This window comes from Chelonoidis abingdonii, chromosome 3 (genome assembly GCF_003597395.2).
Source record: "Chelonoidis abingdonii isolate Lonesome George chromosome 3, CheloAbing_2.0, whole genome shotgun sequence".
Taxonomy (NCBI): Eukaryota; Metazoa; Chordata; order Testudines; family Testudinidae; genus Chelonoidis; species Chelonoidis abingdonii.
In genome coordinates this window covers 8,110,386-8,125,566 of record NC_133771.1, presented here as the reverse complement: position 1 = coordinate 8,125,566, position 15,181 = coordinate 8,110,386, and the positions used below count along the sequence as shown (strand labels likewise).

The window sequence follows — 15,181 nt, the reverse complement described above, 5'->3', positions numbered from 1 at the left end:
GTATCTGATCTCATCGCATAGCCCCCTCTCCTCAATAATGTATTCGTTTCTTGTGTCCTGATGAATCATTCAAACTACTAATCCTCACCTTCCCCTGCAAAGCCCAATACTAACGATCTGCAAGTATATAAACATATAAACCTCAAGGAAAGAGGAATTTTCTAGGGAGGACCAGAATGGGTGCAACAGGAGTCATGGAATGCAAATGAGGAAAGGAAAATTTGGACTAAATAGAAGACGAGATGTACATTAAGGATAATCTCTCCCAAATTGTTTAAAACTGGACCGCAAAAAGCACACAAGATATATATATAGATATATATATATATATATATATATATATACGTGTGTGTGTGTATGTATATGTGTGTGTGTTTGTATATATATATTTATTATAAACATGGAGTAATCATGCACCGAGCACCAGTGAATAGACTTGATCATTTAATGGGGGATGAGGAGGGGTGTTTGATTTCCAATCTGAAAAAGTGCCAATCAGTCAGGAGTAGCAATGTCAGACCTCCAGAGATGCTGCTGGTGATGCAAGCTTTTCTGTGAAGGGGAAAAGATGCTGCTCCTGCTGGAGGCCTGTTAATATGTATAGGTCTCAAGCAGTTCTCAGTGTGCTGAGGATGTGGAACAGAGAGATGGTGGCCCCAGCATGAGTGGTCTGAAAAAAATGAGAGAAAGGTACAAAGTAGGGGATTGTCAAGCAGACCATTCTATGCTATCGCCCCAAACCTTTAGAATTTGCTTCCGCCTCAGCTCCATAACAGCCCAAGTTTATTAGCCTTCAAGGTGCACCTTTTTTCCTTTGTCCATGAGGAGATTGATGCTGACTAGGTTGAGTGATGCTGATCTAGTCTGTCTAGGTATTAGAAGGGGTCAATATTTATTGTCACTGGGTTAACTTGATCTGGGAGAGTTGACAGCCATGTTTGTTTAGTCTAATTTTTTAACGTTTACGAAGGGCACCGCATGGGTGCTCTTTTTATAAATTGTAAACATACAAATAGAGGTGTAGAATTGGTATTACCGGTAGGCCACCTCCACCTCTGTCCTATTTGATCTCTCCTTGCAAATTACACACTTTCATCTTTTTCTAGTCATGGGAATAGTGGACCCTCACCATGCCTTTGTCCACGAAGAGAGGAGTATTTAGGTTCCAGAACTTTACCCTCCATGTGGTTGCCTTGGTGCCTTTCTCCTAGGAGACTAGACTAGGTGACGCTGCCCTCTCTCATCTCACAAAACACGCACCAGGTCTTTCCATAAAACAGTGCTTATTAAAAAGAAGAGGGTTCCAATTAAAATATTTGTCTGAACATACCTGGATTTATGCTTGGTAAAAACTAAACTAGATACAGCATTCTCGGCTTAAGTTTTACAAAAAAGACACACACTGCTTCATGTCCCAAAGAGCAATCTCTGGTTCTGACTTCTGTCAAAGTTCCAGCCCCAACTCTCAGTTATAAGAGTCCATGTGCCCGCCCCCCCTGTTTTTCCAGCTTCAATACCAAATGCTAAGGAGTTAACTTATTTCCCCTGCTCCCAAGCAGTCTCTCATCTTCTTGAAGCTCTTGTACATTGCGGGGAGGGGTAGCTCAGTGGTTTGAGCATTGGCGTGCTAAACCCAGGGTTGTGAGTTCAATCCTTGAGGGGGCCACTTAGGGATGTGGGGCAAAAATCAATAGTTGGTCCTGCTAGTGAAGGCAGGGGGATGGACTCAATGACCTTTCAAGGTCCCTTCCAGTTCTAGGAGATTGGTATATCTCCAATAATTATTATTACTTCACACATGGTTGGTGATTGTCTGCCAGACTGTCAGAGGAACAGATTGTTTGGATTGCCCTATTCCCTATATGTGGGGGAAATTTCATCTCATATCTCCCATCTGTTGGAGTGTAGTTTATTTCTAAAGTAAATTCACCTCTGTTATAAAATTTAATTTTAAGAAATAGGAACAGAAGTTCATATCTTGTCACAGTAAACTGGGATTTCAGGACCCACAGTACAGGTACCTGCCAGTGGCCAAGTGATCTGGCACTAGAGTGCTTAGGATGAGGGGAAACTGTCAAAACAAAAGGGTGAAGCATGTGCTATGTAAAGATGCTTCTGATGATCCAGGATAGTTCTTGGCAAATGGAACCTATTGGTTTACAAAGATAACAGTGATTGTCCAGGTGTCTGGAACAGAACATTTTGGAGCTGCATTGCAATGCCCTGTGTAGTGGAGAGATTGAAATGGAGAAGGTGCATATGGCACCAGCAATAATAAAATCCAAAGCCTGGTGTTTAGAGGTGCTAAGGTACGGTACCTACAGCTTCCTTTGACTTCAGTCTATCATGGCGTCTGAAAATCAGGCCACAATATATAGGTTTTTTCCCTCCTCCCAGATGTTTTATTTGTCTCTGGATTATGCTTGTGTTGCTGCACAGAATATTTAAACATCTGGGCTAAGTTAAAGAATTTCTTTCAATAGATGGTGGAGAGTAGAAAAAGGCTAATGGGCCCATTCAGTTCCATACTGATTATCTCCAGAAAATTGCCACTCGGCATTCATTTCTACCTGGTTTCAGGAGTTTGGTGTGTTGGGTCATAACTCAGTTTTACTGAGTGTGCCATGGACTGATGGTCAATTTATGGAATCCTTTCTGATCACTGATATATTGACATACAGATGACTCCAGTGATTCTCTAAAATGAGGGGTACTCATAAGTAAATATATGTACAAGGGCGAAATTCCTTTTTTAGCATCTTTTTTTTTTTCTTGTTAAAGGTAAGAATGATGGTTCCATTGGGGGAAGGCAGTACTTCAAATGCAACCCAGGCTATGGGCTTCTCGTGAAACCAAACAGAGTGAAAAAAGCCACCGGAGCAGCAAGACGGCGAAGCACTGGGCTTAGGTTGCAAGGGGGAACTACGCCCGAGAACCGGAAGAGGAACAATTTCTCAGGCTCAGCCTCCAACCTGACATCACTGACAGCCCTAGCCAAAATGGAAGGATCTGCTCTCCAACCTGAGAAGATGCAGAAGAATGCAGAGAACAGGAAATCTTGGGCTAACTGAAAGAGGCTTAGAGGCCCCACAAGCTGGTTCAAAAATAGCTTGTGAAGCTGTCACCGAAGTGGATGTGCTTGCAGTGTTAAACCAACCTGGTAAACTTAGCTCTGGCAAACACTAAAGGAGGAGTTTTTCTCTACTTTTGTTGCTGACATGTTATATCTTTCCCTTGTCATGGTGATGGATCTGTGTGTTTAGGCTCCTGACACAAACTGAGACACTTCATTGTGTGGCTTATTTCAAATAGTGAAGGTTGTGGGAGGGGGTTTAATGGTGCTGTTTTAAATCATTCACAGAATGAACAGCCAGATCGGTGATTCAAAATATTGTATGAGTTTCCAGCAGCTGCAAAAAATTAACTGGAGAGATTTCCCGATCCACAACATCTATACTTCCTTAAACATGGTTGGCAGTTCTGTAAACATTAAAATGCAGTATGCAAGACTCCATCCTTTTGGAAAAGCTGTGTCTGTATCAGGCAATAATGAGAAACGGATACGGTTATAAAGAAGAAAGAAGTTTTATTGCGAAGGAAGCAGAACAAAAATAATCAACTTGGTTACATGACCTGGAACCAGTGCCTATCTTGAATAATGTTCGTGTCTTTCTACTCTTATTGAAATCAGTGGGATTCTATCCTATCAGTGGCTTTTGATCCCTGTGTTTTCAAGGCATATTCAAATTTAGTTAACCCACTAAATAGATTATAGTTATTTTAACAGGATATAGACTCTGTTCACCTTCCTTTCCTCCCTGGACACAGTGTGGAATATTGCTCTCGTTGTTCCTTTAGTTTGTCTTCAGGATTTTAGCAAAAATATCAGTGTTCTCTAAAGTGCTACAGTATTTATAACAGCTTTTTCCAGTTCTGTCTGTACTACCTGTTGGTGACGTACTCACAAAGGAAGATGTGAGCACCATGCACAACCTTCACTGGCATTTGCATTTCACCAGGTCTCATAAAGTGAAGGCCTGTTGTTCCCATACTGAATGATCCAGTTGTATTTATTTTTATTTATTGTTTTAAAAAATATGAAATACTTGCACTTCACAATCGCCCACTGCCTGCCATTGCACATAGGCGCTCTGTTTAGCGTCATACCGAATAGCCTCCCTTTTGGACAGGCTCTTGCCTAGCCAGCAAAACCCTCTTGAGATTGCCCCTAAAATCACTTTATTGGAACTGTTGCACATTCTTCCTCAAAACTAACATTTTTCTGGAGGGTGGGAGAACTGGGCTGGCTTTTGTTTTTAAACTTGATTTTATCTTTGGTGACCTTCACTAGTTTTTAATTTCCTGTGATATTTTCTAACAAATTACATAAAGAAAAAAATAAGACTTAATTGTACAGTATATACAGAGCTTCTTATACTTTGTTCAGTAAACACTGAGGGACTAGAAATTTGAGCAATAGATGTTTATAATCTATGTGAGGAACATTCAGGATGCTAAATTAATGGTTAAAACTTAATATGTATCCAGCCTCTCTCCATGCTGCACAGATGTGTCTAAGTGCCTTAGCCATCTGGTTCAGGTATCCAAGGGAAACATACATTGTCATCAAAGTAAACTGTAAAGGAGGTAGGGACGCTTAGTGCAGGAGATAATTATGCTGATTGACTGTAATTAATATCAATTTATGCAGAAGGAATAAAAATTAAAATAGAAACTAATCAGTAGTTGGAATAAAATTTGGAATGGGTCAGAATACAGCATTCTAAATACTGCCAGGCATTAGTACATTCCTGTCAGCATTGTATAGTTCTGCTCTTTTCTAAGTTTTCGTAAAGGAATTTAAATGTACAGCCAGGTTTTTAAGATTTTCATAAATGTTCTACTTTTTTCTTCCCCTGCACAAAGCTGCAACACGGGTTGTCGGACAGGGGTTTGCCACCCACTAGACCAGTGTTGGAAAACTTTTTATATTTCTCCTTTCAAGCCTGAAAACATGGGGAAATTAGCAACAAAGACTGGAGAAGCTAAATCCTGAATTTGATGTTAGGAATAACTGTTTTTCATAAACATGCGACCTGCAACAACAGAATTTATTTTATTAAGCAATGAGATGGTACACTCTAACCAAGGTAACTTCTCATAATACTGCCTGGCATTATAAAACTCTCTCAAATATTTTTTTCCAAATGAGCTTCACTTTTATTCTTCCAGTATGGGTACAGATGGCTGGCTGCTGTGAAGCATCTTCTTGACTTAGCTTTTATTAGTCTCATCATTTCATTTATTGAATTTGGGAAAATCCTAACTTGTCCTTTTTATTAGTCCCTTATTTGGAGCATACAGTGTTGTGAATGGTAGATCCGTGTTTTCTATTAATCCTCTATTAATCCCCTTTTGTCTTGCACTATCATATCTTACCAACAGGGTCTGTCTCTGTAAAGATTTTATATGTTAAATGATTGATCTTCGCAGATTTGATCCAGTGCTTTCACTGGTATTTGGGGACCAAGCAAAGGGAAGCTGGGTGAATATTTCATTATTTATTTTACCTAGTCTGCATTCCCTTTTGGCCATGTTCACATTGTGATTCTGATTGTGTAAACACTTCAGCTTGTGAGTGACGTTACTGAAGTGTTTGAAGAATCAGGGTTTAGGGTAGAAACTCTGCCACCCACTAAAGCTTTGGCCTGGTAACCCTAACCTGTGTGCACAGGATATTTTTTCTAATCATGTTACAAAACTATGCTACAAAATATCAGTACAGTTATACAACAGCATAATTTGGCTGACAAGAAGGAAATTGTGCTAGCACAGTGTGCTTTAAACATAGCGGTTGCTAGCATGTATTCAGCCTACTTTGGACAAGGCCTTACACCAGTTTTAGGAATGCCCAGAGAGCTCTCCTCAGCAATTCATCTTGAATAAGGAAGCTGTGTTTTAGCGACAGAACTCTCAGACTTCAGTAGATGGTTAGGATGAAATCCTGGCTCCATTGAAGTCAATAGTCAAACATCCATTGACTTCAGTGGACCCAGGATTTCACCCATAGATTTTTTTTGCATATAGATAGATAGATCTATATCTTCACCACACTGATCAGGGCAGGCTTTAGGCCAATTCGCCCCATTCCCAGGGATCGGGCCCCACACCTTAGGCGCCTTTTTAATTTTTTTTCTTTACTCACCCGGCAGCAGTCTGCTCCGGGGTCTTTGGCATTTTAGTGGTGGTGTCCACTCCAGGGTCTTCAGCATTTCGGTGGTGGGCGGGGGGTCCGCTCTGGGGGTCTTTGGCAGCAGGGGGGTCCTTCAGTGCCGCGTAAGACCCGGAGCGGACTCATGCCGCCGAAGCCCAGGACCACCGCCGGGTATTCGAATCGGGCCCACAGTTAATAAAGCCAGCCCACTGATATTTGAATTTTTCAATTCCACTCCAGTCCCTACCCCTCAAAAATTTAATCCAGCTGAGCTTTTTCCTACCCAGATCATTTCCATCTTACAACTGCTGGTTATAAGCTTTTTAAAAAAAAAAAAAAATCAAGGAAAGGATCTGACCAGAAGCTCTCAAACTCCATTCTCCTCCACCCGTTGACATTCCTCAAGCAGACTTTGTCCTAATGTTAGTTCCTAAATCTCATTATAGTGAATACAGTTTTTTACTCAAAGGAGTTTGAGGTCAGTGCTCTGTCCTTCCTCACATTGGCCAAGCATACCCTAAATAGTGAAAGCAATAAAAAAAAAAACCTTATTAAATTGTGCTGGAACAGTTCGTAGTTGAGGCTGGTTGTGTTAAATAACTTTATGCACATTTTTTGCAAGACTTTCATGCACTTTACACAGGAAAAAAGGTATGGCTCCTGCATTAAACATCTGTAGCAAATATTTGCTGTAATGTATCTGCTGCATTTTTAAGTTTTCTTTTTAAGTCCAATAGGTCTGTTTTGAATGATTCTGGGTTTCTAGAAATCATAAAGCCTATTTAAGATTGCAAAGAGAATTGAAAATGTAATGATCTAAATGTGTGGTAACCACTAGATAAATCCTTTTATTTGCACACGGTACAATGTTTTATGCGGTTGAAATGTGTTGTGTTTGTCCCAGGTCAGCCATAAGAATCCTTGTGTTTTTTAAAACAAAGCCAAGACTTTCTACTATGTTATTTAGAAGATATCAGAGCTCAGCTGTCCCATGGTGTCTTGACTTTTTCCTTGCTGAAAGGAAACCTTTGGCTTCTTGAGCGCCTGGATTCACACTAATTGTAATACATGTTCTGTTAGTGGGAAAGTGAATGAAGATAAGTTTGTGTTCAGTAGTGTAGCCACAGAGTCCTTAAGAGCAGGTAGAATTTGTCAGTGACTCAGAACTGGGTTGTAGCCCATTCTATACCTGCTGCTCATCAGGAAACAAATGCACTCAGTCGCTGACTTTAAAATGTTCAACACCTTTTTCTTTTGTGTTATATATGAATCAAGAATCCAGTTTGGGTTATTACATATCAGACAGGCAAATTTATATGAAATAAAAACTGTGTGAGATGGGTTCATTGGGGGCCGGGAGAAGCTTCCGTGGGATCTTGTGTTGCCATTACACTGGTATTGTTAGTTCTTTGCACAAAATATATATTTAAACAGTGCCTTATCTTTGCGTCAGTCTTTACCCAATCCAGTGGGGGGGTCTAGTTTTATACTAGCCTGAAGCATTTGTGTGTAGCTTTTCAGTAATTTAAAATGACAGTTTAAAGTAAACGTGTAAGTGATTCACACTATAGGATGCAAACAGCTTGATCAACTGTGATTACAAACAAGAAGTGTCTTGCTCCAGTCTGTTTTTTCCTTATTCATCTTTTTGTTCTCTAAACTTCCGCTCCTGCTACGTGCATTTGGTTCTGCTGTCCACCTTGCTCAAACCCACACACCCCTCCAAAGAAAACCTCTGATATCATTAATGACTGACTAAATACAAGTGATTGGAGCCAGTGACACATATACAACTTCCTTCTGTGCTTTGTGATTCTGAAGCTAGCAGCTATCCACTTCTAATTTCTCACTTGTAGAGTCACTGAGTCTGATTCCAGCAGCTCCTACCTGTTCAGACCACAAAATCATTGAGAGGTTCTGATCTGAGTCTGGTGCTGGATCATCCCACACTGCGTACCAGTTGGGTCTTTGACATCACAACCATGCACCAACTTCCACTGGTGCATAACTGAGACCTCCTCTCTAAGGCCATGTCTATACTAGGAACACTTTTCCTGAATAAGTATACTGGTCTGCTGTCTTGGCAAAGTGCTCCTAGCATGGACACACTTCTACTAGCAAAACTACATGTCTGCTTCTCTCTGAGCAGAACAAGCTATACTAGCATGAGCACAGAATTAGCAGTGTAACTGCATCTACACTAAGGACTTTTGCCAGCTCGGCTATGTGGATCAAGGGTCAACATAACTAGACTTCTGCTATTGTAGCCATCACCTAAGAGTACTCCCTGCACCCATCACGTTAAACAGATGAAGAAAATATACTGGGGTAAACTGGATTACTGAGACAGGCAAGGGGAGAGGGAGTTGAAGCATCTGTGGGAAGTGAAAAGAGATTGGGATGTGGAGGAGGAGTGTTAAGTGTAAGGGTATGTCTACTCTACCCGCCAGATGAGCAGGCAGCGATCGATCCAGCGGGGGTTGATTTATCGCAGCTAGTCTAGACACAATAAATCAACCCCCAAGCGTTCTCCCACCAACTCCTGTACTCTGCCGCAAGAGGGAGCGGCAGCAGTCGACTCACTGAGGTGACACCGTGGTGAGTAGCTCTAAGTGCGTCGACTTCAGCTACGTGAATAACGTTGCGTAACTTAGATCCATCCCTCCCTCCCCCCAGTGCAGACCAAGCCTAAACCACTCACTTCCTTTCCTCCTTCCCCCGCAAGTGCCAAGCTGCTCGTTCAGCCTCTAGGCCTCGTGACTAAAGTTGCTCTCAACTCCCATCCTATTCTGGCTTAAGACTCCATTGGTACCTGTTTAAATATTTCAAATCTAGCTCTTATAATGAAGTGGATGAAAGTGGCTGTTGGGCCACAAACTGCTGAAAAGGCAGGGGTGGAGAGGGCTCCCCATGACTGGGGGAAACCTAGAAAAAATACTATAAATATCTAAATACTAGGGGAAGTTCATTTTACAGCCATTTCCTCACTATTTTCTCTTATCCTTTAGTGGCTTTTTTTCCCTTAATAAAATACATTGTATGACACCCCTTCCCGCCGCTGACTTTTAAGGAGTTAATACATGCATCTTACTCTCAGCAATAACGGTCCGGTTATGAATTAGTGGACTGCTGCTACAGGTCAAGCGTGGCTGAGGACATTCTGTCTTCAGTATGGTTTCAGTCCTATCCTTCCAGCACACCCAAGGCATGTGCCGGTAGCAGAGTAATGTAAACCATGGTGTGGCTTGTTACAGTCAAAGTACCTTTTACTTTATCATCAACACTAACCTTTGAAATGTCTTGGGAGAGCCTTTTGAAATTTGTCTTTCTGTTGATTTTTGTAAATGCAGTGTGTCTGTATATAAAGAGTGGCTATTTAGACTGGATTAAGTGTTGATCGATCTACTTTAAATGAGCTGAAATCCAAAGATACGTTGTAATGAACTGTAAAGTTTTTAATTTTGTTGTACAATACTGAATGACTGTAATATTGTATCATACATGCAATGCGACCTGCAGTATCTAAATAAACACCTTCTCTAGAGCTGCGAAGTGTCTGCTGTTTTTTTGGAAGTACCATCAAAGAGTTTGAAAGCCACAAATGTAGAATTTATTTAGCTATTTAGATTTATACACATCAGTTGAAAAGGACACCTATTCCTTCCTCTAGGTGCATCTTTGAACTTCTTATGGCTACATATTTTAGAATTGCCAAGATACCAGCTGTTTTCAGACCACCTTATAAATGCTAAACCTTGCAAAACCTCATGAGTGTATAAGGTCCATTTTACAGATGGGAAAACTGAGACACCGAAGGCCTGATTCTGCACAGCTGATGTTTTAAGTGCTTTCCTGAATTGGCCATTTAAGTGACCTAAGTAAGTTAACAGAGCAAGTGAATGAACAAAAATGAGAGACACTGTCAAAATGTCAGCTCTCACCCATGATGCCAGCCTCCATCACCACTTGTTAAATTTTCAAACCACCTTCGTGCTTGGGAGAACTCCCAGTAACCATCCACAAAGCTACCTCTTTGTCCTTCTTCAGTTCCCACCTTAAAACTCTTCTTTGCCATGATGCCTAGAAAAAACTTGACAGACATTAAGCTGCTAGTGTGCTGATAGGCAGTGATCTATCATGCTCACCCGTAATGTTTCCTTGTACTCCCCAGTCTCTGTCTCCATCTGTTGTCTTATACTTAGATTGTGAACTCTTTGGAGCAGGAACTGTCTTTGTTCTGTCTTTGTAGACAATGGTGTCCTGGCCCATGAGTAGGGCTCTTAAGTGCTATTGGAATACAAATAATGGAACTCAGAAATTCTCACTCCAAGTCCCCCAGATTTAACCCCTAGACACGGGGCTTAATCCACAAAGATTTAGGCACCTAACTGCCACTTTCGATGCTTAAATGCAACATTTAGGCACTACTGAGATCCTCAAAAACCCCACTCAGCCACTGCCTAACCTGGTAGGCAACTAAAACCCCAAGCCGCCTAAGTGTGGGTGGACATGTGCAAAAAGTGCCTACGTCTTGACACTGCTAAGCTGCATGTTTAGCTTGCCTAAGCTGTGACAGGATTCTCAAACTAGGCATCCCTTGCCTATCCCACCTAGGGGCCCCAGCTGGAGCAGGCCATGTACAAAAGAGAGCTGGGGGCAATCAGATTGGAATTGTTGGGAGCGAGGGGGAATCAGACTATCCCATGGCTGAGGGGTTAGGGCCTCACTTGGGAGATGGGAGACGTGGGTTCAAGTCCCTGCTCCAAATCAGGCAGAGGGGGGATTTGAAAACAGGTCTCCCAAGTTCATAGATTCCAAGGCCAAAAGGGACCCCAGTGATTATCCAGTCTGACCTGTATAGCACGGACCGTGGTGCCATAACTGCTGGGATATTGGCTATAGCAACATCAAAGAGGACTCCAGAAGCACAGGTTTTTAAGATCCTGATGAGTAGTTTCTCATGAGGTGGGCATCTCTGCTTTTTCTTGAGAACGGGCTGACCTGGTTTAGGCACCTAACTCCAAGAGAGAGTTCATGGCTGAGAATCCCAAGGAGCGACAGGCACCTCCCTCTGGCCCAGAGTTGTTAGCTGCATAAGCCACACCCCTCTCCGCATTTCTTACTGGCTAGGCCAGTGGATCTCAACCAGGTGTACTCGTACCCTGGGGGTACACAGAGGTCTTCCAGGGGGTACATCAGGTCATTAGATATTTGCCTGGTTTTACAACTGGCTACATAAAAAGCAGTAGCAAAGTCAGAACAAATTAAAATTTCATACAGCCAATGACTTGCTTATACTGCTCTATATACTCTACACTGAAGTGAAAGGACAATATTTTTATTTCAACTGATTTATTTTATAATTACATGGTGGTAGGGTGCCTAAAGATTAGATACGGCAATGGTTAAATGTATCCTCTCCCAAAGGGGCTATGTGCATTTGGAAATATCTCCTAGTTCACACTGAAATCGCCTTCCATTAAGTGCCTTTTAACAGAAAACTAAAGAGAATAAATAAGAAAATTGTTTCAGAATTTTTGGAGACTGTTCAGGTTGAATTGGGCATAACTTCTGGGTTAAATAGCAGAGATGTCCTCAAACCAAGCTGTTAATTAAAACCAGTCTGTCTGTGCTGCTTACACACACTAATGCTAACAAGCTTGTTAGGAGTGATGTTTGAATCTGAAAATACAACTGCAGAAATAGAACAGCAGAAATGCTAGGGAGCCTCAGAATAATGGAAGCCACAGCAAAGTATAGGAGTGATGATCCTATTTCACTCTCTGGACCACCGAAGCAATGGGCAATTCCAATCTTGGACACTAAAATTACCCCGTTCTGTACAGTGTGTTCTACTCGGAAATGGAGTCCAGACAAGACTGCTGGGATATTAATGTTTAGGGCTGTTTCCCTGCTCCCCAAATAAAAGCTTCATATAACTTTTTTGGAGGGTGTCAGCGGTGCCTTTCTCCCTGCTTTGTATCTGAACCTTTTACATTATCCTTGATCATCTCACTACTTGAAAATTAATACCTGTGTGAGGTGTGGTTGCTTTCTTTGCTGCTATTTGGTCTGACCTTGTGCAGGATTTGTTACTAATCTGTTTTTGTATTTGCCTGACTGGTGTGTGGGAGGGGAGGAGAAAGGGGGGGGTCAGTTTGTTTTATATTTGGGTTTTATTATAGAGAATGTAAATGATTTTCAATAGACATCTTTTATAGATGGATCAATTGAATTATTTTAATTGAAGTATAAGTCAGCACGTTTAAAACTGGTAAGAACGTTTTTCGCAAACTTTCTATTTTCCTGCTACTGAGAAGCCTCAGTCATGAACCAGAATCCCATTGTTCTAGGCACTGTACAAAGACCGGGGGGGTGGAAGATGGGCCCTGCCCTGAAGAGCTTCCAAGGTATAATCAGAATAATCTGATCTAACTATTATCTGCATTTGACATATGGGGCCACTAAGGCACAGAAGTGAAGTGACTTGTCCCAACTCATGCAGCAAGTCTGTAGCAGAGGGCGCATCTGTCTGGTCTTGTGCTTTATCCACACACGCTTCCTGTTACCTTACCTGTGGAATTCACTGTCACAAGATACTGCTGAGATATAATACTGCAGGCTTTGCAAAATAATTAGACATTTACATGAGTAAATCCATAGTGTAATTACAGGTACTTTTCATCCAGTTAGATTTATACAGAGAATAAAGGGGTGCCTCTCCAAGACTCTAGACACAAAAACAAACCCAATTAGACTTCCTGCAAAACACTGCATTCTTCTCCCCTTTCCAAATCTGGCTCTTCTCAAAGGCCACCTCTGAAGCAGCCTGTGTAAATGGATGTGTCTTGAAGTGTACTCTGGAGGTCAGTAGGCTCAGTCTGTTTTGGATTAGAGGGGAAGCCTATTCCAGAGTGATGAGCCCCTCACAGACTACACTACCCCCAGTCCTCTTCCTTGTCAATTGCGGGGTTTCAGCCTCAGTGCCTCTATTGATTGCAGCTGTGGCAGCAGAGAAGAGGCAATCGTGCACGAAGCCTGATTTCAAGATCTTTGTGGCTTTATAGGTTAAAACTAGCTCTTTAAATTCAATCCAGAAACCAAGAGGTAGCCAGCCCAGTAGCTTAAGTTTCATAGAATAGAATCTCAGGGTTGGAAGGGACTTCAGGAGGTCATCTAGTCCAACCCCCTGCTCAAAGCAGGACCAAGCCCTAACTAAATCCCCCAATGGCTCCTGTAAGGATTGGGCTCACAGCCCTGGGTTTAGCAGGCTACTGCTCAAACCACTGAGCTATCCCTCCCTGCTAGTTTATAGCTAGGGCTGCACATTAAGTCAATGTGAAGCATTTTGCAGTAACCAAGTGCTTAGGTGACAAAGGCATGAATCACAGAAGTAAGGTCCCTACAGCTACAAGAAATGGTCACAATTTCCTGCCCACGCACAGAGGGTGAATAGCTTTCCTGGACACTGTGGCTATATGATCATCCAACAACAGTTAGGGATCCAACACACCACTTCAGCGTTGAACAGGAGTAACAAGAAGGAACACGCTCAAAGAGGGAATTTTCAGCCTTGCTTCCCTCAGCCTACCAGGCTCAACTGGATTTTACAAAGATTGAGCTCCAGCCAGTTATTCATCCATGCCCCAGTCTCCTTCAAACACTGGGTATTACATGGGCCACAGCAGTGGCTAGATCTGAAGTGCTAGCCAATTCTGTCTTCTCATGAGCTCTCGTAGCAGCCCTACAGGTACAAATTAATATGGGATCTCAATCCTAAAGTATTAGTGATAAATCAGACCAGGGTTAGGAATAGTTTTATTTTACAGTCATGTTCATGCAAAATTGTTTGCTTAAACCCCTCTGTTCTGGTGGACTAGGACGGTGTTTGTCTTTTGAGGTGTGACCTCCTGTTTTGAGTGCAACCTACTGCAAACCTTGAGCTGCACCAGAGTTTTAAGAACTGAACTGAGTGAAGGTGCCCATGGATCTTAATGGAGGCTCCTTTATATTCATAAAGAGCTGTTTGCAGACATAAGCACTGCCAAATAATGACACACATTTGGCAGCCTGGATGTGGCCTACTTTGAATGAATTGGGAATCTTATACTGTAGAATTGATCCATCTCCATGGCAGAAAACTCTCCCCCCCCCCGACAGCTGCTGCCTTGCAAGTCAATGAGCTCCATTTAGAAAGAGCATCAAAAGTGTCTGCTGAGCAACTGCAAATCTGATTTGAGTCTCAGAGGAATTAAGCCCTTAACAGAGCTGCGTATTTGATCAGTGGTGGGAACTGGGCCTGTTTTGCTGTCATATGTATGTGACCATGGTGAGCACTAGGTGCAAACATCTCGCCTCTCTTTGTGCTCAGTCAGACATGGCCATTGGGTGTTAGCTGTGCCTTGTGAAGGCAGATTTGAACATCACATGCCTTCAAGTCCCGTTACTGGAGTGACCAGTTGTTCATTGCTTAGCAGCTTTAAACTGGATGTTTACAGGGCCGGCTCTAGCAATTTCGCTGCCCCAAGCATGGTGGCATGCCGCGGGGGAGCTCTGCTGCTTGCCGGTCCCGCGGCTCCGGTGGAGCTACCGCAGGCATGGCTGCAGACGGTCCGCTGGTCCCGCGGCTCTGGTGGAGCTGCTGCAGGTGTGTCTGCAGGAGGTCCACCGGAGCCGTGGGACCAGTGGACCGTCCGCAGCCACGCCTGCGGCAGCTCCACCAGAGCCACCTGCCACCCTCCCAGCAACCGGCAGAGCGCCCCCCGCGGTGTGCCGCCCCAAGCACACGCTTGGCGCGCTGTGGCCTGGAGCCGGCCCTGGATGTTTAATAGCTAGGTCAGTGATTCTCAACCTTTTCAGGTTGGTGAGTCCATATTCAAAGTCACAAATCTTACATTTTTTATTCTGACTTTAATAATAAACATAGCAGATAACGATAATCCTGTACTTATTACAGGTGCTGTTACC

General features: G+C 42.6%; 1 protein-coding gene across 1 annotated transcript in view; it reads left to right on the top strand.

Moving 5' to 3' along the window:
• Positions 1–9,758, top strand: part of KIF13B (kinesin family member 13B) — a 163,615-nt gene extending 153,857 nt beyond the window's left edge. The window contains exon 34 of the mRNA XM_075063590.1: positions 2,782–9,758. Coding sequence (XP_074919691.1) covers positions 2,782–3,071 — 290 coding nt within the window. The 3' untranslated portion in view covers positions 3,072–9,758. The remainder of the gene's footprint in view (positions 1–2,781) is intronic.
• The last annotated feature ends 5,423 nt before the right edge of the window (positions 9,759–15,181 follow it).